The 27832-nt window shown below is 39.4% G+C and overlaps 2 protein-coding genes across 2 annotated transcripts; one reads left to right on the forward strand and one right to left on the reverse strand.

Moving 5' to 3' along the window:
- Positions 1-286: 286 nt before the first annotated feature.
- LOC146577186 (uncharacterized) lies at positions 287-15705 on the reverse strand. The gene is made up of 3 exons (XM_085251964.1): positions 15608-15705; positions 1575-2843; positions 287-1249 (listed from the first exon to the last, which is right to left on the reverse strand). Exons 1-3 carry the CDS (start codon positions 15623-15625, stop codon positions 563-565), a joined length of 1974 nt encoding a protein of 657 aa, XP_085108090.1. The 5' UTR covers positions 15626-15705; the 3' UTR covers positions 287-562.
- A 1775-nt stretch (positions 15706-17480) lies between these two features.
- LOC146577187 (uncharacterized) lies at positions 17481-18733 on the forward strand. The gene is given in 2 exon segments (XM_085251977.1): positions 17481-18534; positions 18537-18733. Coding segments are annotated over 2 exon segments (1125 nt in total). The 3' UTR covers positions 18608-18733.
- Positions 18734-27832: the final 9099 nt, after the last annotated feature.

Raw genomic sequence — 27832 nt, forward strand, 5'->3', positions numbered from 1 at the left:
TTTTTAAGACCAGCAAAACTTTATTTCACTTTGGGTTAGCTGGGATAAGTGATGGATGGAGGGAATTTTACTTCAGCCACAGAAATCCTAAACAGGAAGGAGGAGCAGAGTTACAGTGGATCACTATCCAGCAGGGAAACAAGGTTTATTTCAATTTCTTGGCCATGAGTGAGATTTACTGAGTGGGCAAATTAGGGAGACGACACCATCAGATCCCGAGCCCTCCATGTGTTAATCAAGAGACGGCTGCTGTGCTACATCCATAAATAATGAATAAATTAGGAGCTAAAGCTGAAAGGACAGTTTATTTGTACCATCAGTGAAGATATTTTACATTTGAATTTTTTATTTAACATTTGCAAGATTCAATAACATAAAGAACCTGAACAAGAAAACATTTATGTGGATCAAAATACATTAAAACAAAAACTTTATAATAGGAAACAGAGTTTTCAACCAACTGATGAAAAGAAAGCTAACCACTTGACATGAACACTACAGTAGGACAGTTTTGAAAGCTTAAAATGGAACTAGGGGAAGAGTTTGATTCACAGCTGCCTCATCAGATTTTTACAGGAGATTCTATCTGAACTCTGTGGAGCCTGATCTCAAGCTTTTTGAGTCTGACACAGAAACCAGAGGATCTTTCTGTGTCTTCAGATTCACTGTGATCCAGTGATGGGAGTGATTTCAGCCCTGAGTGATCGCGCTGATGTTTGCACAGAGCAGACAATGAGGTGAATGTTTGGGCACATTGGTAACAGTGAAACAGTTTATTAGTAACGTGGGATCGTTTGTGTGCAGAGTATGAACTGAGATTCCTGAAGCTCTTGTCACACTGCTCACAGCTGTAGTTTCCTTCCATGTGTGCACGTTCATGAATGTTACGACTACCTGACCGTGAGAAGCTTCTCTCACAGTGTCTGCACTTGTGTGGTTTCTCTCCTGTGTGGACTCGTTTGTGTGATTTAAGCTGACCTGCAGTGGTGAAGGATGACCCACACTGATCACAGAGGTGCTTTTTAACCCCACTGTGAATCAGTTCATGTTGTTTTAAATCACTTGATGTGGTGAAGCTTCTCCCACATTCTTTGCAGTATTTCAGTTTGTCTCCAGTGTGTCTACGTTGATGTACTTTTAGGGTCTTTTGCTGACTGAAAGTTTTTCCACAGAGGTCACAATGAAAGTCTTTCCCACCACCACAGTGATGACAGGGTTGAGAACTGGATCCATCTGTGTCGCTCTGCTTCTAAACAAAGACACAAAGACAGTGTAAGTCAGTCCTTCAACATTTGTATCCTGAACGTCGCCTGAAATAAAGAGCATCTCTGCAGACGTCCAACTACATTTGACTGTTTCAGTTAACACACTCAGTTTACTGGGCTGCAATAACTACAATACTACCACCATAATACTACAGTAATACTAAAATCATAACTGAAAGGAAAATCTGAATAATCACTCAGAGCTGCTTTTCCATGCAGTAGAATTGCTAACATGCTAACACAGTTTAATGAGCAGAGTAGTTCCAAACAGTCAGGCTAAAATGACAAGATAACAATATAAATACATACCTCACAGTAGCTGCACTTGTAGAGTCTCTTTCTGGTGTGGATCTGTTGGTGTCGTCTCAGGTGATGTGGAGTTTTAAAAGTCTTCTCACACAGGTCACATTGATAAGGTCTCTCCTCAGTGTGGGTAAACATGTGTCGTTGTAAGTGTGCGTCTGTTGTAAAGTATTTGCCACACTGTTCACAGCAGTACACATCATGTCTGGTGTGAATGCGTAGGTGTGTATTTCGGTACCCTCTCTGGCTGAAGGTTTTTCCACAGATGTCACAGCTGTATGCCTTAATTCCAGAGTGGGTAACTAGATGACTCTGTAAGTGGCTACTTTGAGTAAAAGCTCTGCTACACTGATCACAGCTGTACGCTTTAACTCCACTGTGGATGAGTTGGTGTTCTTTTAGGGAACGCTTGAAGGAAAAAGACTTTCCACACAAGTCACAGCTGAACGGTCTCTCTCCAGTGTGGATGACCTGATGCTGTTTTAGTGAAGCCGTCACAGTAAAACCCTTCCCACAGTCGTCACAGCTGTATGGCTTAATTCCAGAGTGGGTAACTAGATGCTTCTGTAAGTGGCTACTGCGAGTAAAAGCTCTGCCACACTGATCACAGCTGTACGCTTTAACTCCACTGTGGACGAGTTGGTGTTCTTTTAGGTGACCCTTCAAGGAAAAAGACTTTCCACACTCGTCACAGCTGAACGGTCTCTCTCCAGTGTGGATGACCTGATGCCGTTTTAGTTTAGCCCTCACAGTAAAACCCTTCCCACACTCGTCACAGCTGTATGGCTTAATTTCAGAGTGGGTAACTAGATGACTCTGTAAGCTTCTACTGCGAGTAAAAGCTCTGCCACACTGATCACAGCTGTACGCTTTAACTCCACTGTGGATGAGTTGGTGTTCTTTTAGGTGACCCTTCAAGGAAAAAGACTTTCCACACTCGTCACAGCTGTATGCCTTAATTCCAGAGTGGGTAACTAGATGCCTCTGTAAGTGGCTACTGTGAGTAAAAGCTCTGCCACACTGATCACAGCTGTACGCTTTAACTCCACTGTGGATGAGTTGGTGTGTTTTTAGGTAACCCTTCCTGGAAAAAGACTTTCCACACAAGTCACAGCTGAACGGTCTCTCTCCAGTGTGGATGACCTGATGCCGTTTTAGTGAAGCCCTCACAGTAAAACCCTTCCCACACTCGTCACAGGTGTGTTTTTTCTCTCCCTTTCTTCTGTGAGGTTTGTCGGCCTCCTGAGAGCGCTGACTTCTGGCTCCATGTTGGTCCTGCAGTGACAGAGATACAAACAGAGGCAGTGAGTGAAATGCAGTCGTGGAACAAACTCAACCTTCAAACTCCATTAACACTAGTTTTAAACCTGAAGGTGGAGCGTGGCACCAAACACCTTAAAGGTCTCTTATCCCCACCTGCTGGTAGTTCTAACACATTACATCCAACCTCCTGTTAAAGATAATTCATGACTGTTCAAACACTAAAATCATGCACACACACACACACACACACACACACACACACACACACACACACACATACTCGCTTAAGTCCCGTTTGGGGTCGCATATCTTAACTCCCCCCCTTTGGGGACACCACTTTCTGTATGGTTTAGAAGCAAGCTGGCAACTCAGTTTTACTCCTCCAAGACCACAGAAATAAAAAATCACTTGAGATTTTCATTTTAAGCAACTTTTGTCCAGACAGTATTTTTACCTTCCCATTGGGGACTGGGAATGTTTAATGTCCCCTTTGGGGTCTTCAGCGATACACAGATAAAAAAAACTATATTATGCCACTTTTGGGGACCTTACTTCCATTTGGGGTCTTCGGCGACACACACATACACAAACTATTTTATGCCACTTTTGGGGACCTTACTTCCATTCGGGGTCTTCAGCAATACACACATACACAAGTTATTTTATGTCAGTTTTGGGGACCATACTTCCCTTTTGGGTCTTCAGCAATACACACATACACAAGTTATTTTATGTCAGTTTTGGGGATATTACTTCCCTTAAAGGCAATTCCTTCAAAGTACAATGTAATGTTAACTACCCAATCTAACAATAATCCAAACAATAATTAAGGTCTCTATTTATCTTGAAGAAATCAAAACTATGTCCAATGTCTCGGCCACAGAACAATTTAAATTTTTGACTGCATTTTTTACTACTGTGTTGTTTTGGGAGTTTATATGCACATCATTAATGCAGAGAAACTTGGATAAAAAAAAATCATCTGTACTATTGAGTGTTTGTTACCAGCAAATTGTAAGGCAAGAACTTTGCTTCCAAATATGTTCACTGGGAAGAAGTCCCTGGTCCCCTGTCTTCATCTTGATCCGTTTTCTTATTCTATTGTGTTTTTGTTGGCTCCATACCTGACAGAAGAGACTCAATCTCATTGCTTGAGGAATCTGGATTTTGCAGATCAATTTTTTTTTTACATTTCAGGCATTTCTCATGATGCTGCTTCAGCTTGGTTAGTCTTGAGTAGATAAACATAAGTTAAATAGGCAAACATTAGACAGTTAAACTAGTTTTTATATTCTATTTAAACTAAAAGAAATTTCTAATTTCACCTATGAATTGTTAACACAGATAATTTGAACACAATTACCAAGAGTTCATTTGATTTTCAGAAACTATCCAAACCTATCATAAAAGATTTAATTTAATTATTAATAAACACACTACTTTAACCTACATTAGAAGCAATCAAAATATCCTTTACATCAGGGCACCAATGAGTACAGTATTAAAGATCTGTGAGTGATAAGACAAGCTGTACGATTTTAGAATGGATATCTTAATTTTAGTTTTCACTGATGTTACGAGTAGATTTAACATGAATAACAAATAGACAAGCGACAATTAAAAACTGCCAAAGAAGATGACTCTTATGACTTCCGGGGACATTTCTAACAAAAATGCACTGCATTAACCTGAATGAGGACAATCAAAAGGATATACATAAATGAAATTGAATTGATATAGTACCAGAGTACAGTGATCATTAACTGATCGTCATTAACGATCAGTGACCATTAACGGTTTTGTCACTGATCTCAAGGGTAGATTAATACTAAATACAGAAATATACCTCCATTTAAAAATTGCAAAAACATATGCAGCAATAGTTATTGGTATACCTGACTCTTATGACTTTTGGGGACGTTTCTAACACAAAAACACTCCGCTTTAACGTAAATGGGGACATTCAATGGGAAACTTTCCTTAGGGAACTAGTTAATACAATAAACTCTGATTATTAAACATCTGCATATGTTAAGGTATGTGTAACTACTTTTCGGATGGATTTCTTTGTCTTAGTTCTCATTCTGATTGGTATTTGTTCCGTATTTTTAAATCTTAGACATAGTGAAGGTTTTTTTTTTTAACATAACCCTTGAGTGTGGGGATCATTGATAAATTGTTTACAGACTTCATGGATAGATTTATACTGAAAAAGAACATGATACTATTTTTAGAAAAAAATTATGAAAAATATCCAACTATAGTCATTAGTATGCCATATACTTATGACTTTTGGGGACGTTGTTAACACAAATACACTCCGCTTTAACCTAAATGGGGACATTCAATGGGAAACTTTCCTTAGGGAACTGGTAAACACAATGAACTCTGATTATTAAATATTTGCTCATGTTAAAGCATGGGTCCCCAATCCCAGTCCACGAGGGCCGGTGTCCCTGCAGGTTTTAGATCTCACCCTGGGTCAACACACCTGAATCACAATTCAAGACATGTTGAGATGGTAATTTATCCATTTAAATCAGCTGTGATGGATCAAGGACACATCTAAAACCTGCAGGGACACCGGCCCTCGTGGACTGGGATTGGGGACCCCTGTGTTAAAGTATGTGTAATGATCTGGAGGATGGATTGCTGTATCTTAGTCCTCATTCTGATTGGTATTTGTTCCATATTTTCAAATCTTAGACATAATGAAGGATTTTACAACATAACCCTTACTTGAGTGTGGGAATCATTGATAAATTGTTCTCCGACTTCATGCATAGATTTATACAGAAAATAGGGACATGATAGCATTTAAAAAAAAAAAATGCAAAGCATATCCAACTATAGTCATTAGTATGCCATATGCTTATGACTTTTGGGGACGTTTCTAACACAAATACACTCCGCTTTAACCTAAATGGGGACATTCAATGGGAAACTTTCGTTAGGGAACTGGTTAATACAATGAACTCTGATTATTAAACATCTGCATATATTAAGATATGTGTAATGATTTGGGGGATGGATTGCTTTATCTTAGTCCTCATTCTGATTGGTATTTGTTCCATATTTTCAAATCTTAGACATAATGAAGGATTTTACAACAATAACCCTTACTTGAGTGAGGAGATCACTGATAAATTGTTTGTTGACTTTATAGGTAGATTTATACAGAAAAAAGGAACATGATAACATCTTTTAAAAAAATCCCAAAGCATATCCAACTATAGTCATTAGAATGCCATATACTTATGACTTTTGGGGACGTTTCTAACACAAATACACTCCGTTTTAACCTAAATGGGGACATTCAATGAGAAACTTTCCTTAGGGAACTGGTAAATACAACGAACTCATTACACATACCTCAACATATGCATATGTTGAGGTATGTGTAATGATTTGGGGGATGGATTACTTTATCTTAATCCTCCTTCTGATTGGTATTTGTTCCATATTTTCATATCTTTGACATAATGAAGGATTTTACAACATAACTCTTGAGTGTGGTGATCACTGATAAATTGTTCTCGAACTTCATGTATGGAGTTATACTGAAAAAGGGACATGACACTATTTTTAAAAAACAATACAAAAACATATCCGACTATAGTCATAGGTATGCCATATACTTATGACTTTTGGGGATGTTTCTAACACAAATACACTCCTCTTTAACCTAAATGGGGACATTCAATGGGAAACTTTCCTTAGGGAACTGGTTAATACAATGAACTCGGATTATTAAACATCTGCATATATTAAGATATGTGTAATGATTTGGGGGATGGATTGCTTTATCTTAGTCCTCAGTCTGATTGGTATTTGTTCCATATTTTCATATCTTTGACATAATGAAGGATTTTACAACATAACTCTTGAGTGTGGTGATCACTGATAAATTGTTCTCGAACTTCATGTATGGAGTTATACTGAAAAAGGGACATGACACTATTTGTAAAAAACAATACAAAAACATATCCGACTATAGTCATAGGTATGCCATATACTTATGACTTTTGGGGATGTTTCTAACACAAATACACTCCTCTTTAACCTAAATGGGGACATTCAATGGGAAACTTTCCTTAGGGAACTGGTAAATACAATGAACTCTGATTATTAAACACACGCATATGTTAAGGTGTGTGTAACTACTTTTCGGATTGATTTCTTAATCTTAGTCCTCATTCTGATTGGTATTTGTTCTGTATTTTTAAATCTTAGACATAATGAAGGGTTTTTTTTTTTTTTACATAACCCTTGCTTGACTGTGGGGATCATTGATAAATTGTTTACAGACTTCATGAATAGATTTATACTGAAAAGGGGACATGATAGTATTTAAAAAAAAAATACAAAGCATATCCAACTATAGTCATTAGTATGCCATATGCTTATGACTTTTGGGGACGTTTTTAACACAAATACACTCCGCTTTAACCTAAATGGGGACATTCAATGGGAAACTTTCCTTAGGGAACTGGTTAATACAATGAACTCTGATCATTAAACACATGCATATGTTAAGGTATGTGTAACTACTTTTCGGATTGATTTCTTTATCTTAGTCCTCATTCTGATTGGTATTTGTTCTGTATTTTTAAATCTTAGACATAATGAAGGGGTTGTTCTTTTTTTTTAACATAACCCTTGCTTGAGTGTGGGGATCATTGATAAATTGTTTACAGACTTCATGGATAGATTTATACTGAAAAAGGGACATGATACTATTTAAAAAAAAAAATACAAAGCATATCCAACTATAGTCATTAGTATGCCATATGCTTATGACCTTTGGGGACGTTTTTAACACAAATACAATCCGCTTTAACCTAAATGGGGACATTCAATGGGAAACTTTCGTTAGGGAACTGGTTAATACAATGAACTCTGATTATTAAACATCTGCATATATTAAGATATGTGTAATGATTTGGGGGATGGATTGCTTTATCTTAGTCCTCATTCTGATTGGTATTTGTTCCATATTTTCAAATCTTAGACATAATGAAGGATTTTACAACAATAACCCTTACTTGAGTGAGGTGATCACTGATAAATTGTTTGTTGACTTTATAGGTAGATTTATACAGAAAAAGGGAACATGATAACATCTTTTAAAAAATCCCAAAGCATATCCAACTATAGTCATTAGAATGCCATATACTTATGACTTTTGGGGACGTTTCTAACACAAATACACTCCTCTTTAACCTAAATGGGGACATTCAATGAGAAACTTTCCTTAGGGAACTGGTAAATACAACGAACTCATTACACATACCTCAACATATGCATATGTTGAGGTATGTGTAATGATTTGGGGGATGGATTACTTTATCTTAATCCTCCTTCTGATTGGTATTTGTTCCATATTTTCATATCTTTGACATAATGAAGGATTTTACAACATAACTCTTGAGTGTGGTGATCACTGATAAATTGTTCTCGAACTTCATGTATGGAGTTATACTGAAAAAGGGACATGACACTATTTTTAAAAAACAATACAAAAACATATCCGACTATAGTCATAGGTATGCCATATACTTATGACTTTTGGGGATGTTTCTAACACAAATACACTCCTCTTTAACCTAAATGGGGACATTCAATGGGAAACTTTCCTTAGGGAACTGGTTAATACAATGAACTCGGATTATTAAACATCTGCATATATTAAGATATGTGTAATGATTTGGGGGATGGATTGCTTTATCTTAGTCCTCAGTCTGATTGGTAACTGTTCCATATTTTCATATCTTTGACATAATGAAGGATTTTACAACATAACTCTTGAGTGTGGTGATCACTGATAAATTGTTCTCGAACTTCATGTATTGAGTTATACTGAAAAAGGGACATGACACTATTTGTAAAAAACAATACAAAAACATATCTGACTATAGTCATAGGTATGCCGTACAGTATATTTATGACTTTTGGGGATATTTCTAACAAATACACTCCTCTTTAACCTAAATGGGGACATTCAGTTGGAAACTTTCCTTAGGGAACTGGTTAATACAATGAACTCTGATCATTAAACACATGCATATGTCAAGGTATGTGTAACTACTTTTCGGATTGATTTCTTTATCTTAGTCCTCATTCTGATTGGTATTTGTTCTGTATTTTTAAATCTTAGACATAATGAAGGTTTTTTTTTTTTCAACATAACCCTTGCTTGAGTGTGGGGATCATTGATAAATTGTTTACAGACTTCATGGATAGATTTATACTGAAAAAGGGACATGATACTATTTTTAGAAAAAAAATCCCGCAACATATCCAACTATAGTCATTAGTATGCCATATGCTTATGACTTTTGGGGACGTTTCTAACACAAATACACTCCGCTTTAACCTAAATGGGGACATTCAATGGGAAACTTTCGTTAGGGAACTGGTTAATACAATGAACTCTGATTATTAAACATCTGCATATATTAAGATATGTGTAATGATTTGGGGGATGGATTGCTTTATCTTAGTCCTCATTCTGATTGGTATTTGTTCCATATTTTCAAATCTTAGACATAATGAAGGATTTTACAACAATAACCCTTACTTGAGTGAGGTGATCACTGATAAATTGTTTGTTGACTTTATAGGTAGATTTATACAGAAAAAAGGAACATGATAACATCTTTTAAAAAAATCCCAAAGCATATCCAACTATAGTCATTAGAATGCCATATACTTATGACTTTTGGGGACGTTTCTAACACAAATACACTCCGCTTTAACCTAAATGGGGACATTCAATGAGAAACTTTCCTTAAGGAACTGGTAAATACAACGAACTCATTACACATACCTCAACATATGCATATGTTGAGGTATGTGTAATGATTTGGGGGATGGAGTTATACTGAAAAAGGGACATGACACTATTTGTAAAAAACAATACAAAAACATATCCGACTATAGTCATAGGTATGCCATATACTTATGACTTTTGGGGATGTTTCTAACACAAATACACTCCTCTTTAACCTAAATGGGGACATTCAATGAGAAACTTTCCTTAGGGAACTGGTTAATACAATGAACTCGGATTATTAAACATCTGCATATATTAAGATATGTGTAATGATTTGGGGGATGGATTGCTTTATCTTAGTCCTCATTCTGATTGGTAACTGTTCCATATTGTCATATCTTTGACATAATGAAGGATTTTACAACATAACTCTTGAGTGTGGTGATCACTGATAAATTGTTCTCGAACTTCATGTATTGAGTTATACTGAAAAAGGGACATGACACTATTTGTAAAAAACAATACAAAAACATATCTGACTATAGTCATAGGTATGCCATACAGTATACTTATGACTTTTGGGGATGTTTCTAACACAAATACACTCCACTTTAACCTAAATGCGGACATTCAAAATCCTGCAGCTTATTTATGTTTCTTTGTTTCAGAATAATAAATAAATAAATTAAACAAATAGCATAATATTCCTCTTTATAAAGCTTATTTATTTTTTCCGTTTCATTAGCCTCTCTTAATTAACAAGATAATCCTCATTGTTAGCTTGCACATGAAAAACTTAAGGATGCTAATAAACATCCTTTATTATTTTAGAATCATAAAAGCATAAAAAAAATTAAATCCCCTAAAATATTGAAAGTTTGGTTCATTCAAACATCCCTTGATGTTTAATCCAAGACGGCTCTGAATGTGTAACTTATATGTGGCTAGCTTTTTCGGGCTAATTAGCTCAAGTCTTTTTTCCCCCAAATCATCAAGGGCACATCTAGCAAACCAGTATTAGCAGTTATTACTAAATAACTTTCTTACATTCAAACAGAAAATGCTGAAACTTGTCAGCAGAACCCTTAAGATATAGGTATTAAAAACTAAAAAAGTTTTAATCACTTTTCATACCTTTAAAGCTGCTCTACATGCTGCTGCTTGCACACACCTCTATGGCTGCGATCAAGGCCTATGGTGACATAGAGGTCTTACCTCACCTCCCCTATCTTTAGGCTGTACCTGCTCTGTCCCTCTTCACTCTCACACACACACACGAACTCCAGACCTGCATTCATCTCTTTCCTCTGAGCCCCCCCACCCGACAGACATACAAAACTCTAAACATTGCCCTTTGACTTACTGCCCCACCCCCACTTGCACACGAACTCTTTCCCAAAAGCACTCTGATTGTATGACACTAGTGTTCATTGTATTATGTTGTACATAGGACTTTTGTTTTGTTTTTATCTTTAAGTTTTTCACTGTACACTGTAGACCGTGGGAGCATTACAATTTAAAATTCCTGTGTATCATCTGTACATGTGGGTTTTCACAATAAAGCTGACTTTGAACTTGACTTGAGTCAAGCTCTGCACATATCTCTAAGGCCCAGTCAACCATGCTACAGAAGCTAATCTTTCCCACTTGTATCCAGGATATAATTTTTTTTCTGTCATGATCCATATGTAATGACCATTGTCTTACACAGTTTTTGATCAGCTCTTAAAGAAACTTTGGTGAGAATTAAGTTTTATGCCATATGCTTGTGACTTTTTATGCCTTTTAGGCAGTATTTTACATACTGCCTAAAAGGTATTAACATTGAAATTGAAATTTAGCTCAGCTGTTTCACCAAATTTTGGATCCCTGCACCATCCAACAGAAATTCAAGAAATATCTTAAATATTTTGCAATAAAAGTATCAAGAATTTAGAGTAATTTATGTCAAGCTGCAGTTCAGAAAGCAAATATGAACCTAAAGTGCTCCATTATTTCATGCATCTGCTTCACATCATGCCAAATAATTCTTTAAAAAATATTAAAACTATTTATATCATAATTACGTGAAATATGACTCTTTTGTATTTTCTAGTGTCTTCTTTACCCTTTGAAAATATAATCTCCTAAATAGTCTACTGATTTCTATTATTCAGTCAAGAGAACAAATGTTTGTTTATATAAAACCATTCATACAAAAGAATGTTGAATATGATCTTCAAAAAAGATCAGTATATTAAAAGAAATCTTACACTATAATAATATAAGGGTTAGGGAGAGGTAATACACACACAAAAAAATCCAAGATATGTCACTTTTGGGGACAGTGGAAATTCTTGCAATTTCACACACTTCCACTAGGGGCAACATAGAGTTATACACAGATTGCAAAAATTTTTGGGGGCAATGTCATACACATACACAAAAAATCTAAAAAATGTCACTTTTGGGGACAGCTGAGATTTTTGGATTAAAATATGTTTTAGAGCATGCTGAACGTTGTTAGAGGTAAATCTAATTGGGGACGGTGGTTTTGGTCCCCAAAGGTAGAGGTGTCCCCAATTGACTGGTGTGTGAGCTGACAGAAGTCCCCAATTTTGACACAAGCAAACTCACACACACACACACACACACACACACACACACATTATTTTATAATTTAGATTATTTTGTTGTTTCCTATTACATATTTCTATAATTTGTATAGATTTATACAGAATTATTCAGTGATAATAAATCCTATGTTTGTTTATTCTAAAGGAACCCCGTTAGCTTCCACAACAGATGTTGCTCGTCTTCCGTCAAATACTCACATAAAATATTACACAATAAAGTGGATTCAAGATATCCACATAATTTCACTCTTACATCCACAGTGAGGTTTCACAATTGTTCAAATATAAGCAATCAATAATAATAATAATAATATCAATAACATTGAGGCACATTACACAAATTTCAAAAACAAATCATGTCTTACAATATTTACAACAACTAAAAGCTCTGTAAATCGGCTTTTAAGTGTTCATTGAAGTTTTGAATAATTCTCTAATTTTTTAAGGCAACTTATTCCACTTAAAAGTTGCTCTAAATGTAACAGTTTTACAAAACGTTACTTTTAACTCGAGCATTTACTAAATTGCAGCTTGTTGAAAACTGTGTAATATGATGATGTATTTCATCTGGATACTGCAGCTGAGCAGAATAAATGTGGTGTGTTTAACAGAATTGCTTTCTTTAGAACTACAAGTAAGCCATAGAATATTTTAGCCTGTACAGGAAGCCAAGAAAGGTTATTATGCATTTTATCAATATTAGTATAGTATGAACATCTTCACACTAATCTGGACGCCTTATTCTGGACTAACTGAAGTCTGTTAAGATCTGTCTTATTAGCTGCTGACCAAATGATTGAACAATACTCCAGATGAGACATTACTAGTGCATTAATGACATCTTTCATAATGAAGAAGTGATACACAAAGAGCATTTCATAGCCATAGCTATGCCTTGTCGGCAGAGTTATGTGACATTAGTGATGTTTGTACTTTCAGCGTTAACTTGGTTTTAAAGCCTTTAAAATATACGCCGTTCAATAGTCGACCTTCATCTAACAGAGAATGTGATGATTTTGTGGATAATTAAAGTCAGTCATATATCCACAAACACAACAAGCTGAAAGTCAGTGATGCTGCTCGGTTTGCAGTCCTGAACATCACGGCACAAGCAGGATTCACTGCACTGTTAATGTTAGCTGTGTTATATTGCTGCCTCTGTTCGCTGGTGTCGAGCCAAACGCACTTTAACGTGTGTTTGAACGAGCTGACGGTTCACTCGTTAAGCTGAAAGAAAGATGCTTTAATCACAGCAGTCACACATGTGTCCACTGCACCATCTGGAACTCTTCTTGTTTACACTCGTAATAACACAAACACTAAATCCTGCTTCTCTGGTGCTGTTGTGTAGCAGTGTGTACACCTGAGACTGTCACCTGTCTGTCTGTCCTGCACTCTCTCTCTGTTTCTTTCTCTCTGATTGTGGAATAAAAGTATGAACATGTGTTTATAAGTTACACTTGTGTTTGAATCCTGCAGCTTATCACACATTTGATTTCCATGTGTGACGACTGCAAGTGTCCAGAGTGAGGACAGACTGAGGGAGCCACTGCTGCACATCATCTGTGAGGCTTTGCAGCCCTGATGATCCACCAGGACAAACTCAGCAGTGTGTGAGGAAGAGGAGGAGGAAGAGCCAGCAGCAGCTGACAGATGGAGAGAATAGACAGACTGTTCCCTGTTTGTGAAGGACTGCTAGGAAAGTTTAACATAACTGTCTGTGCTGAATCAGTCTTATTAGGTAATGTTCAAATAATGTGATCATCCCAGTGTTTTCAGTGTGGGAGAAAGTACTCAGGGCCTTCAAGTTACACACTATGAAAGGCAGCAACAAGTTTAATGTTCAGAAACCTAAAGTCTGTATCAGCAGCAGAATGGAGCTAAAAATAAATGTTGGTTTCAGTTCTATGAAGCTTTGAGTATTTTGGATCAGTAGCTGCTGTGTTTGTTGCATCATATTGCTGTAACTGTTTATATGCTTTATATATTCTGAGCTAAGTTGATCTATAGTGTTACATCATATTCTATAAGGATGTTATGTGTTTGTAGACTTTCTGCCCAGTTTGACCCATTTAGCAGACGTCAGCCTGTTTAAGGCTCTGATATCTATTCTGTGTGACTTACAGCAGTTATGACATGGTCTGATTTTCTCACCCAATAAAGGAATATTTCATATATCAGTCTACTCTTCATTCTATCAGACACAGTTATCACAGCTCCTACATTTGCTTTTTACACATATATGTAAGCATTCAGCCACATTTAGTACCAACATATTAAATGAACAATATTTGTCTCTTATATATGATACATCTGTATACACACTGTCACAGATACTTGTCTGTGAGTGAAGTGATTAATATGATAACTATAATATTGGCCATATTATATTTACATTACCACAGTGAGATGACTTTAGTCTCATGAACAACATCAGCTAATTGTTATTTACAGCTAATCTTAAACGACTGTTCAGCACAGAAATGAAGCCCAACAATCATGTTTCACAGTCCTGTGGTCTCAGCCTCAGATACTCATCAAATCACACAGAGCTCATGTAGAAACAAATGAACTAAATATGTTCTCCTTCATTTCTGTCAAACAAAGCTGTATGAAACGTTTCCAGCTGTTAGTATCATGGTTGCTAGGCAACCTGGGCAGCGCGACGGAGGCTAGACGTCCCATTTCACGAGCCTACGAGCCTCGCACTTCGGCCTTAGCGGTCTTTGAGTACGTGGCCCTTGAGGACTTTAAAGCTGCAGAACCTGAATCGGGATACAGCCATGATGATCTCCAGCCTCGTGCTCGCCAACATTCTCACCTGAGTTAAGAAGACGATCACTGAAATGGTCTCAGCAGGTCCTTTGATGACAGCAATGAAATGCAGCGGTAAGGCTTTTTGGGGATTAAGTTCGTTTTCATGGCAAAGAAGGACGATGCAGTTCATCTGATCACTCCTCATAACATTCTGGAGTGCAGGCAAAATGCTATTATAAAAACTTAAGCAGCAACTTCTCCAGGTTCCAATATTTATGCAATTCTCAAACCTTTTGGCCACGACTGTATAACCTCTTCTGAAGTTTAGTGGATATTATACATGGTTATGCTCAGGATGTGTCGGCCAGTTTCCACTGGAAACGCCTTTTGGTTAAACTGTCAGCGAGGAATTTGCATTTGCACTGTTACATTTTTATATAACTTTAATGCACATAAACAACAGCTGCTTGTTTCAGTGAAAATACATTGATGGGTTTTTAATAAAGTTGTGCAGCTGTAAAGTATTTTGTCTGGTGTCAATTCTATCGTCAGCTACATCGTTATGGCAAATGTTCAAATGTATATGGTGATAAATATCTTTGGTCATATGGTCCTGCTCTGTCTGTCACCTTCTGTGTTGAGCTCATTGTTTCCTCTGTAGTGGCTGAGCTGAGTCCAAGTAGCTGAAAATGTTCCTCTGCTGCTCCGTCAGACTCTCCTCCTCCTGCTGATCAGCTGGGACACAAAACAGATCTTTGTTAGGCTCCACACTGCACTGAAGAGTCAAAGTGTCTCATATGTTCATCTGACAAGTAAAAGAACACATTTTTGTTTCCCGAGGTGGGCAACTTGTTGGAAACAAACACAAAAGGTTTGAGCACTGATACCTGCCATTGCTGGCATTGAAAGATGCAACGCCAGCAATGTGGATTGTCAAGACTCAAACCAATCATCAAGCAAAGACAACAGGGATCATTTGTTTCTGTTTATTTAGCATTCACAGCATTTGTAGTTGCCTTCTGTGCAGGGGAAGTCCACGCACACTGTGTGGTACCGCCATCCGCAGAAGGTGCATTCAACCTCTGTAAGAGAAACGAGATTGTCTGAGACTGAAATGATATTAACTAAAGAAGTGGTGATTTGTAAAACTTCACATTTTGATCCGGGACGTACTCTGCATGAAAACAAGCGCTCACTCTTCCTACTCAACAAATGACAAGGGCGGAGCCTTATACCACGTGATACAGAAGCTGTGCCGTGTGATGCTAAAATTAGCAGGGAAAAAACAACGGAGAGCACGTCAGGGATGACGAGAAAGTGACAGGAGAAAATCCGTCCGGGTCAACCACCCAAACATCAATAACGGGAACCTTATACAGCGCTTCCCTATACACGTCAAACTCCCGCAGGCACAAAGACATCACGGAGGCTATCACTTATCACCTGACCAAAGATATGTGTAACGGTCTTTTGCATTTGATGTTTGTTGCATTTGATATTTGTTAAGCTGTATGTCTGGATTTTGTTCCTTTGCGCCCTCTGGTGGTGAACTGTGCAGGGTACAGCTTTGCTGTTTGGGTCTCCACCCAGCAACTTTTCTTTTGCTAGCGCACATGGTGTCTGCATGCTGCAACTCACAGTTAGCTCCACACATGGAGAAAATATTGTTTAAAGAGTGAAAATAATTGACGAAGAAGATGGAAGATAAGGCAATAAGGCCATAAAGCTCTATTTAGCACTTCCTGGATGTCAGCTCACGAGGTTTGTGTATTTTAAATGGTTTATTTTCTGTAATTAAGGATTTTTTTGATTGATTGACACTATGTACAAGAGCGCATTTTGATGTGATGTTTTTGTTTTATTGTTTTGTCCGTGAGCAGTTCTCACGGGTTGCCAAGACCAGAATAAACCCTGTTTTATAACTACATCGTGCGTACGTCAATCCTTGAGGGTGCTACAGTGAGAACTCCGCTCTGCACGGGTAGATGAAGGACGCAGCCCCGCAGGAAATTCAGGTGCCCCGAAAATAAGTGTTGCCTCAGTTAAAGGACTCAATATAATTAACCACAAGAAAGAGAAATAAAAAGGAAAAGGACTGTAAAATTAATTAAGATAAGTTTCCTTTTATAAATAAACAAAGGACTGAAATATTTCTTCTTTTTTCTTTCCTTCTCATTGTTTACATTTCTGCTGTTCAAGTGACTGATATTCATACAGTGTTAAGTTAATGTTGTGATGAGTAACCTGTGCATCGTGCATATGGTGGGCTTCAGCAGTTGCTGTAAGAAACAGTATTACTGGCTTGGAGAAGAGATGTAATGTGAGTTAAGTATACATGTTAAGTGATGTTTAAGGAGTAATAGTAATTACTGTGCTTTAAAGTTGTAACAGTAAATGAAGATTAATATTCATTTGCTCCTCAACTAACAAATCAAATTTAAGCTGCTGCACCTTTACATTAAGGCTAAGTAAGATACACAAAAAACCCAAACCCCTCCAACAATGGCAGAGTTTGAGGCTAATCCAGAAGTCAGCGAAAAGGGTGATGTGGAACAACTTTCTGCAGATGAGCAACTACAAGCAGTTGAAGGCACAGCTGATGATGTTTCTACTACCTCACAAAGAGCACGACAGAGCCAACGAGTCCGTACATTGACGGAAAAGGGCAAAGAACTGTACGGTGAGCACATAAAGAAGGCTGCACATCGTTTCAGTGTGCGCTATGAGAAGTGGAAGGTTGTCATTAAGAATGCCAAAGGAGCTATAGATGGTCAATGCTCAAAGGATCTGCTACAAGAACATGTTTCCAAGGTTTTGAGTGTTTCTAAGGATGTGAATGCAGCCTATGATGACTTGAGACGTATTGAATCTCCAGATAGTGACACAAGACGAAGGATGGATACGTGTGAAGCCATAACAAAGACAATTATCGAATCTGTAAGAAAGTGTCCAAGCCCAAGTAATGCGGAGGTTCAAAGAGATGAAGAACTTTGGAAGGACACTGAGTCTTCATCTAAATACGTAGCCTCAGATGTGAAAAGTCAAAGGGATGAAAAATGGAAGGAGACTGAGTCTATGCCTAAGTTAGAAGCCTCAGACAGGATGAGTGTTAAGTCACACCACACTAAGCTCTCTTCTCATTCGAGGGTTTCCTCTAGACACTCCAGCCGGCTCTCGGCTAAAAGACAAGATGCAGCTGCTGAAGTTGCAGCAAATGAGGCTGCTCTCCAAGTTCTGCTTGAACAAGAAATCCATATGAAGGAAATTGAAAGGCAAGAAGCAGAAATAGCACAAAGACAAAAGGCTCTAGAAGCTAAGCGCAGAGAAGTAGAGCGACTTGAGACTGTAAAAAAGCTGAATGCAGCAAAGGCTCGACAGCGAGTGTATGAACAAAGTGAATGTTCAGATGAAGAAATATACAACCTACTTCACCACAGATCTGATAAAAATGAAGTCAAGTCTGAAAACAATGACCAGCATATGAAACGGTGTTCCTCGCCACGAAATGTGACACCGCACCAAGAGGTGAACACAGAAGATCTGGTCAAAGCATTTGCAGTGTCTCTTAATGCAAGTCGTCTTCCGGTACCAGAGCCAACAATATTCAGTGGCGACCCTATCAGATATAATGATTGGAAAATTTCCTTTCAGACTCTGATTGACAGGAAAAATATACCAACTGAAGAGAAGACTTATTATCTGAGGAAATATGTAAGTGGACCTGCAAGGAAGGCAATAGAAGGCTACTTCCCGCTTGGCACAGAGTCTGCATACTATGCAGCATGGACAGTTCTCGTAGAGAGGTATGGAAATCCCTTCCTCGTAGCAAAGGCCTTCAGAGACAAACTTGACGCATGGCCTAAGATAAGCTCTAAAGGCAGTATGGAACTTCAAGCATTTGCTGACTTCCTTTGCTGCTGTAAGACAGCCATGTCGCAAATGAAGGGGCTTGAAGTGCTCAATGACTGCAATGAAAACCAAAAAATGCTCGCAAAACTTCCAGATTGGCTTACTTCAAGGTGGAACAGAAAGGTTACAGAAGTGCAAGAAGAGACTCACACCTTTCCAAGCTTCAGCCAATTCGTAGATTTCATCTCACGGGAAGCCAAAATTGCCTGTAATCCCATAACATCTCTCTTTGCTCTGAAGCCAAGTGAAACTGAAGGGGCAAAAACAACAAGGAACAGAGGCAATGGAGCAAAGGTGCTAGCAACTAACTCAAATGATAGGACTGTTAGTGCTAGTTGTGTGTACTGTGAAAGGTTGAGTCACAGCCTACTTAAGTGTAGAAGGTTCATAAATGAGAGCATTGTTGAGAGACCAAAGTTTGTTCAAGACAAGAAGTTATGTTTTGGCTGTCTGAACTCTGGTCATCGCTCCAAGGATTGCGAAGGGAGAGAAACCTGTGACACATGTAATAAAAGACATCCAACATGTCTTCATGACAATCGCACGAAGGAAGACAGAACAAGGAGAAATCCACACAAGAACAGTGACAGGACAAGACAAACGAACGCAGATGTCTCACAAGACAACAGTGTCACACCAACAACAAGTGAAGCGACTTCTAACAGAGTCACACAGAATGTTGACGACACTCACACATCTTCCATTATTCCAGTATGGGTGTCAACCAAAGGTGAGCCAGCGCATGAAATTCTTGTGTACGTGCTCCTTGATACACAGAGCGATACGACCTTTATTCTTGAAGAAACGGCACAAGCTCTGCATATCAAAGGTGAATCGACTCAGCTAAAGCTCACTACTATGTCTTCAAGAAACACAGTTGTGTCCTGTCGCAAGTTCTCAGGTCTACAAGTCAGAGGGTTCTACTCAAATAAGACCATTTCCCTACCAGTGACGTATGCCAGAGACTTTATTCCCGCAAACCGAGATCACATTCCATCGCCTGCAACAGCTAAGGCATGGTCTCATCTTGACTGCATTGCAAGTGAGATCGCTCCACTACAAAGCTGTGATGTTGGTCTGCTGATTGGGTACAACTGCCCCCAAGCACTTGTTCCTTGTGAGGTTGTGTCTGGAAAGGAAAATCAGCCGTTTGTGCAAAGAACTGATCTGGGATGGAGTATTGTGGGTTATGGCAATCCATGTCTCGATTATGGAGACGCCTTCGGAATAAGTCACCAAGTCATTGTGAAGGAAGTGGTGCCTGACATTAATCCCTCTTTAAATCTCACCAACAAGGTTCACTATGTCTACAGAACTCAAATAAAGGAAATGATCTCTCCCACAGAGGTCCTAAAGATGTTGAAGTCTGACTTTGTTGAGAAAGTACCAGAAGACACAAAGGTCTCTCAAGAAGATCTCAAATTTTTAACAAAGATGAAGGCCGGCATTAGGCACAAGGAGGATGGTCATTTTGAAATGCCACTCCCATTTAAGAGTGAAAGGCCGAGAAAAAAAAAAAAAAAAAAAAAAAAAAAAATGACAAAGGATGAACTGAAGCTCTGCCATCACGTAATGTCGCATACTGCTGTTTCTGATGTCATTTAGAAAAAAAAAAAAAAAAAAAGAGTGAAAGGCCGAACCTGCCAAACAACAAGGTATGTGCTATTCATCACCTCAAATGTTTAGAAAAAAGGCTCAAGAGTAACAAGCAGTACTACATGGACTATAAGAAATTCATGAATGACATCTTAGCCCATGGAGATGCTGAAAAGGTCACAGAGCAAGACATTGACAAGACACCAGTATGGTACATCCCACATCATGGTGTGTATCATCCACAAAAACCCGGAAAGATTCGTGTCGTCTTTGATGCCTCTGCCAAGTTCCAAGGCGCTTCCTTAAATGACCATCTCCTCACTGGTCCAGAGCTAACAAACACCTTGCTCGGAGTCTTGTGTCGCTTCCGAAGAGGCCCAGTGGCTTTCATGTGTGACATCGAACGCATGTTCCACCAATTCCATGTGCATGCTTGTGACCAAGATTACCTACGGTTCTTGTGGTGGGAGAACGGTGACCTTGAAACTCCATTCACTGTCTACAGGATGAAGGTACACCTATTTGGAGCAGCATCTTCTCCAGGTTGTGCCAACTATGGCCTCAAGCATCTTGCAGCTGAAGGGGAAGGAAGTTTTAATGAAGAAACCATCAAGTTCATCAAAACCAACTTCTATGTTGATGACGGACTAGCAAGTGTTGACACTGAAGATCAGGCAATACAGCTGGTTAATGAAGCACGCAAACTCTGCAGCATGGGCAAACTTCGGTTGCACAAGTTCATCTCAAACAGCACCAAAGTTCTAGCTTCGCTTCCGAAAGAAGAATGCGCTGCAGCTCCCAAAGAGCTAGATATGGCACTCGGTGAAGTACACATGGAAAGAGCACTTGGCGTACAATGGTGTGTGGCATCAGATCAATTTCAGTTCAGAGTAGTTGTTAAGGACAAACCACTCACCAGAAGAGGAGTATTGGCCACAGTCGCCTCTGTGTTCAATCCACTTGGGTTTGTGTCACCTTTCATTCTGCTGGGAAAGCAGATTTTGCAACAAATGTGTCGAGATAAACTCAGCCAGGATGATAACTTACCTGACAGACTTCGACCTCAGTGGGAGTATTGGTTGCGTGACCTGGGAAACCTTGCAGACGTAAAGGTTCACAGATGCTACATTCCTTCGACCTTCAAGGCACAGCACTACGAACTTCATCATTTTTCTGATGCAAGTGCATCTGGATATGGAATGTGCACTTACCTCAGAGCAGTAAGCACAACTGGTGAAGTCCACTGCTCATTGGTGATGGGAAGATCAAGAGTTCCACCAACCAAAGTCACAACTATACCTCGGCTTGAGTTGTCGGCGGCCGTTGTTGCTGTGCGCACTGGTGACATGCTGAAAAAGGAATTGGAAATGGAAATTTCAGAAGAAAGGTATTGGACTGACTCGAAGGTGGTACTCGGATATGTCAGCAATGAAGCCAGAAGATTTCATGTGTTTGTTGCAAACCGAGTGGAACGCATCAAACAAAGCACAGATTCAACCCAATGGAGGTATGTAACTTCCGAAGATAATCCGGCAGACCACGCCTCAAGAGGTCTCACAGCAGAACAACTTGTAGCATCAAACTGGTTCAAAGGCCCAGACCTCCTTTGGCAGAAGATCATACCCAGTGGGGAAATTAAGGTGGGAGAGTTATCAACCAGTGACCCGGAGGTTAAGAAGGTTCAAGTCCACAAGATACAAGGGGAGGAACAAAGGTCACTGTTAGATCGCTTACACAAGTTTTCCGACTGGTCGAGGATGATTAAGGCAGTTGCTAGACTCAAGCGCTATGTGAAAGAAGCAAAGGATCACAAGAGTAGATCACACGACATCAGTAGTGTAACAAGAGAGAAAGGAAGCAGAGTTAACAATCATAAAGATGGTTCAAGAAACAGCCTTTGCTCAAACTTCGAGCTAACAGATTCTGGATTCTTGGATGCAGCAAGATCGTGTCATCTTACATCTATAAATGTGTAAAATGCAGAAGGTTCAGAAGGCGCACAGAGCAGCAGAAGATGGCAGACCTCCCAGAGGATCGGATGGAGACCACACCGCCATTCACCTACTGTGGGATGGACTGCTTTGGTCCTTTTTATGTCAAAGAAGGCCGCAAGGAGCTAAAGCGTTATGGCTTGCTAATCACTTGCATGTGCTCCAGAGCAGTGCATCTTGAAATGCTTGACGATCTCTCTACAGATTCCCTCATCAACTCATTACGTGCATTCATGGCCATCAGAGGTACAGTTCGTCAGATAAGATGTGATCAAGGCACGAATTTTGTCGGCACTAGAAATGAGTTTATTGGAGCATTTAAGGAAATGGATCAAGCCAAGCTAGGGAAACTGGACTGTGAGTTTCTCATGTACACCCCAGCATCTAGTCATATGGGTTGTGTCTGGGAAAGACAAATTCGCACCATAAGAAGTGTTCTCATGTCCATTCTGGAACAATCAGCCAAACAACTCGACAGCTCCTCTCTGAGGACATTCCTGTATGAAGTCATGGCAGTGATTAATAGCAGACCATTGACTACTGACCAACTATGTGATCCATCAAACCCAGAACCTTTAACACCGAATCACATACTAACCATGAAGTCCACAATCATCTCTCCACCTCCAGGAAGGTTTGCGAAAGAAGATCTTTATCTCCGTAAGAGGTGGCGTCGTGTTCAACTACTTGCCAACACTTTCTGGACAAGGTGGAAAAAGGAGTATTTGTTAAATCTTCAAGGAAGACAGAAGTGGACCAAAGAGCACAGAAATGCTAAGATCAATGATGTTGTCCTCCTGAAGGATGAGATAACTCCACGCAACCAGTGGAAGTTGGCAAGGATCATTGAAGTGTATCCTGGAAAGGATGGAAAAGTGAGGAAGGTGAAATTGCTGCTGAGTGATCCAACCCTGGATAGAGCAGGAAAACGTAACTCCAAACCTGTGCACCTGGAAAGACCCATTCAGAAGACAGTCATTCTGATGGAAGCGGAAGACGATTCTCCACCGCACTCTGCTTAAAGGATAATTCACGATAGTTCATTCAAAAGCCGTTCATTAGTTCATAGGCAATACTTTATTCTTTTTAATCACAAGTGATTGGTGGGAGTGTAACGGTCTTTTGCATTTGATGTTTGTTGCATTTGATATTTGTTAAGCTGTATGTCTGGATTTTGTTCCTTTGCACCCTCTGGTGGTGAACTGTGTAGGGTACAGTTTTGCTGTTTGGGTCTCCACCCAGCCACTTTTCTTTTGCTAGCACACATGGTGTCTGCATGCTGCAACTCACAGTTAGCTCCACACATGGAGAAAATATTGTTTAAAGAGTGAAAATAATTGACGAAGAAGATGGAAGATAAGGCAATAAGGCCATAAAGCTCTATTTAGCACCTCCTGGATGTCAGCTCACGAGGTTTGTGTATTTTAAATGGTTTATTTTCTGTAATTAAGGATTTTTTTGATTGATTGACACTACGTACAAGAGCGCATTTTGATGTGATGTTTTTGTTTTATTGTTTTGTCCGTGAGCAGTTCTCACGGGTTGCCAAGACCAGAATAAACCCTGTTTTATAACTACATCGTGCGTACGTCAATCCTTGAGGATTGACAATATGGCTCCCATCAACACTGTGCAAAACGAGGGATTTAGGAAAACGATCAACACCCTAGACAAACGCTACACAGTGCCGTCCCGCAACTATTTTTCTATTGTTGCACTACCTGCTCTGTACACGCAGCGTCGAGCAACGGTGGAGACGGAATTTCAAGCAAGACAACATTTTGCTGCAACAACAAAACGTGAGACATTTGTTGTTTTTATGTTTATTTGTTGTTATGAGAGAATCATGATCTCAATTCTAAGCCAAAAAATCGTGATTCTCATTTTATGCAAAATCGTGCAGCCCTAACATTAACACAAAACTATTGTTTCACCAGAGAAACACACATGAAGAGAGAGAGAGAGACAATAACAGCTACCAAACAGTCGTCATAATTCGTCACACAATGAGAAAAGGACAAATCAACAAGTAACAATGACTAATTAATATTAAAATCTGTAACATAATGTATTGTTTGGAGTTTAGTCTGATTGGTTCAGGATGAGCTGCCATTATCCAATCACACGTCTGCTTACCTGCATCTTTTCTCTTTTTTCTAACCTGAGCACCTGATGGCTTTGAACTTTTGTTGTCCATCTTCCATTGGTTTGAATTTTGCGCTCCAGTACAAACACAAATCCCCCAACCCGAGGATCAGCACAATTAACCTAACAGCAGGAACGTACAGAGGGGGGGGGGGGGGCTACAGGGGCTTGAGCACCCGCCCCTTTCCTGATGGTGCCCAAGGTGCCCTTTTGTTGAGGCAACTTTTTTTTTTTTAATTATTATTATTATTTTTTAATGTGTGTGTGTGTGTGTGTGTGTGTGTGTGTGTGTGTGTGTGTGTGTGTGTGTGTGTGCGGAGTCCTGTCTGTGCCCCTAAAATAATAATATTTAACTATTAATCACAGTTTTGCTAAATAAAAGGATCTGGCTTGCATCAGTCACATGATCACATTTAACCAATGATCGCCCTTGACGGCAGAACGCGCTGGTTACGAGCCGGGAACGAGCTCACAAAGAGCACGCGCATTTGTTGCGGTCCGGAGCTGTAGGAGAAACACAAGTTAACTCAGAGACACAGACTGATGCGACAAAACCAGTAAGTAGGTGTACAGCGCACACTGTAGTGTGTAGCACCCAGGAGTATTAGCTTATTACGTACACGTTGGTAAGCTGTCTTGTTGCTACTGACGAACTGAAACAAACGAGCGTGCTGTGTGTGCAACAGCGCGACAAACATTACCTGTGCTTTTATTAACTGCACAGGTAGTGCTGGTCACAGCTGCTGGCTACCTGTGTAAGGCTGTCATGGATCTGTAGCTCTGTCACCGTTTTAGGGAACATATTTAGTTTTAAAGTAAGTTTCCGGGCTTTTCCTGCCTTTCTGGGGGGATTATATTTCACTAAAAAACGATCTAATATGCATATCCACATAATAATGCATTATTATAATTATAATATATTAAAAACACACGCTGTATTTTAAAGAACATACATTAAGAAGCAGATTATATTAGATTTATATTTTAAATAAGACAAAAGTTGGATGTTACAGCAGTAAAATGATTGTATCTGTTTAAACATGTAATAAGCTTTGCCCTGCACAGAGTGGATAGTGAAACAAATGGAATCATCATAATGACATTATTTCATATTTATTACTTCCCCCTCCTCATTGCTTTATTATTGTAGCTCTAGTAATAAATAATAATGTAAGGATTCTGGATCAGCACCATGATGCCCATAGTATATACAGTATTCTGAAGAAGGTCTAAAATGTCACTGTGTGTGCGTGCATGTGTGTGTTTTATTTAGATGGATTTTTAAAAAAAATATTACTCATGATATAACATTGTGCAGACATGGCTGGTAAGGACATGAGGAGGAAACAGCAGGAGCTGTGTGAGGCTACTAAAGGCAGGGCTATAACATTTTTCTGTCATCATTTTATTATAGATTAAGTGTAAGAGTTGTTAGGTGTGGATAATTAGATTATAGTTTATTGCAATAGCAAGTTGTGCCTTGTTCTCACATAGACAGCAAGTGCAGAGTGATATATGAAATGATGGGATGGAAGAAGAGAAGCAAAGAGTGATTCACAGGCAGAGCCTAAATTATTTCTCACAGTTTTTTGTTGCCTTATGGTTCCAAGCGCTGTCACCAATCTTTGCATTTTGTTATTATCTCATGACACTTGTTTAATCAGCTACCATCTCTCCTGTGGACTTTTTAATGTCTACAGTCTCAGACCAACACAGCCCTGCCCTCATAGCTGGACTGGCCATCGGGCATACCGGGCACTTGCCCGGTGGGCCGCTGGCGATTTTTTGTTTTTATGGGCCGACCGTTTTTTTTTTTTGTTTTGTTTTTTTTTTTGGGAAGGGTATAAACAATGAAAGGTGTTGGATTGGCCAATTGGTCATGATCGACTCTGGGCTGGACCAATTACAGCCGAGGAGGTCGGATGCACCCTCCCCCATGTTTAGCAATCTTATAGACGAACTAAAGAAAATGGAGAACAAAAAAAGGAAAGGAGGTGCCGAAAAAATTAGGGCCAAAAAGAAACAAGCCCTTCAGGCAGACGCTGCCAAATGTGTGAAAATTACTGAATTGTTTGGTGGTAGCTATGGCATAGCTTCCATAGATTTAGCAAGATCAGCAAGTGGTGGAGGCCAGCAGGTGGATGAAGGAAAGGGGAGGCAGGAGGAGGAGAGACCCGAGGCGGCCGCCAGTCATAGTGGCAGAGGAACTGAACTTCAGGTAAGAAGTTATGACCTGCTGTCTATCTGTGTCAGATATAAACTAATTTTAGTTGTAGTTTGTTTTCGTTGTGGTGACTTTATACAGTCGCTTAGAATAACTCGTACAGCGTAACTAGCATGACGGAGTTTATATACTGCTGGGCGGGTGCTATGAAGTTACTGATAGTAAATTTTATTTTATGCTTAAGGTTAGTTTCTCAAACTTCTCAAAGTCTTAACAAATTGTGCCAATCCTTACATGTTGCACCAGGCTGATTTATCATCAAAAGTGGAGAAGTCTGTGACAGAGGAGACAGAAGAGCAGCAGAGAGAGATGGAGCAAGAGAGAGAGATGGAAGAGCAAGAGAGAGAGATGGAAGAGCAAGAGAGAGAGAGAGATGGAAGAGCAAGAGAGAGAGAGAGATGGAAGGGCAAGAGAGAGAGATGGAAGAGCAGGAGAGAGAGATGGAAGAGCAGGAGAGAGAGAGATGGAAGAGCAGGAGAGAGAGAGATGGAAGAGCAAGAGAGAGAGATGGAAGAGCAAGAGAGAGAGAGAGATGGAAGAGCAAGAGAGAGAGATGGAAGGGCAAGAGAGAGAGATGGAAGGGCAAGAGAGAGAGATGGAAGGGCAAGAGAGAGAGATGGAAGGGCAAGAGAGAGAGATGGAGCAAGAGAGAGAGATGGAAGAGCAAGAGAGAGAGATGGAAGAGCAAGAGAGAGAGAGAGATGGAAGAGCAAGAGAGAGAGATGGAAGAGCAAGAGAGAGAGATGGAAGGGCAAGAGAGAGAGATGGAAGGGCAAGAGAGAGAGATGGAAGAGCAGGAGAGAGAGAGATGGAAGAGCAGGAGAGAGAGATGGAAGAGCAAGAGAGAGAGATGGAAGGGCAAGAGAGAGAGATGGAAGGGCAAGAGAGAGAGATGGAAGAGCAGGAGAGAGAGATGGAAGAGCAAGAGAGAGAGATGGAGCAAGAGAGAGAGAGATGGAGCAAGAGAGAGAGATGGAAGAGCAAGAGAG

This window comes from Mchenga conophoros, linkage group LG3 (assembly GCF_057382185.1).
Source record: "Mchenga conophoros isolate Kocher_MC1m ecotype Shallow Benthic linkage group LG3, M_conophoros_male_GT1.1, whole genome shotgun sequence".
Classification (NCBI taxonomy): Eukaryota; Metazoa; Chordata; class Actinopteri; order Cichliformes; family Cichlidae; genus Mchenga; species Mchenga conophoros.

Coding starts and splice junctions, on each gene's coding strand:
- LOC146577186 (XM_085251964.1), bottom strand. Junction 1,250..1,574: donor ACAAGTGCAGCTACTGTGAG/GTATGTATTTAT, acceptor GTCTTTGTTTAG/AAGCAGAGCGACACAGATGG.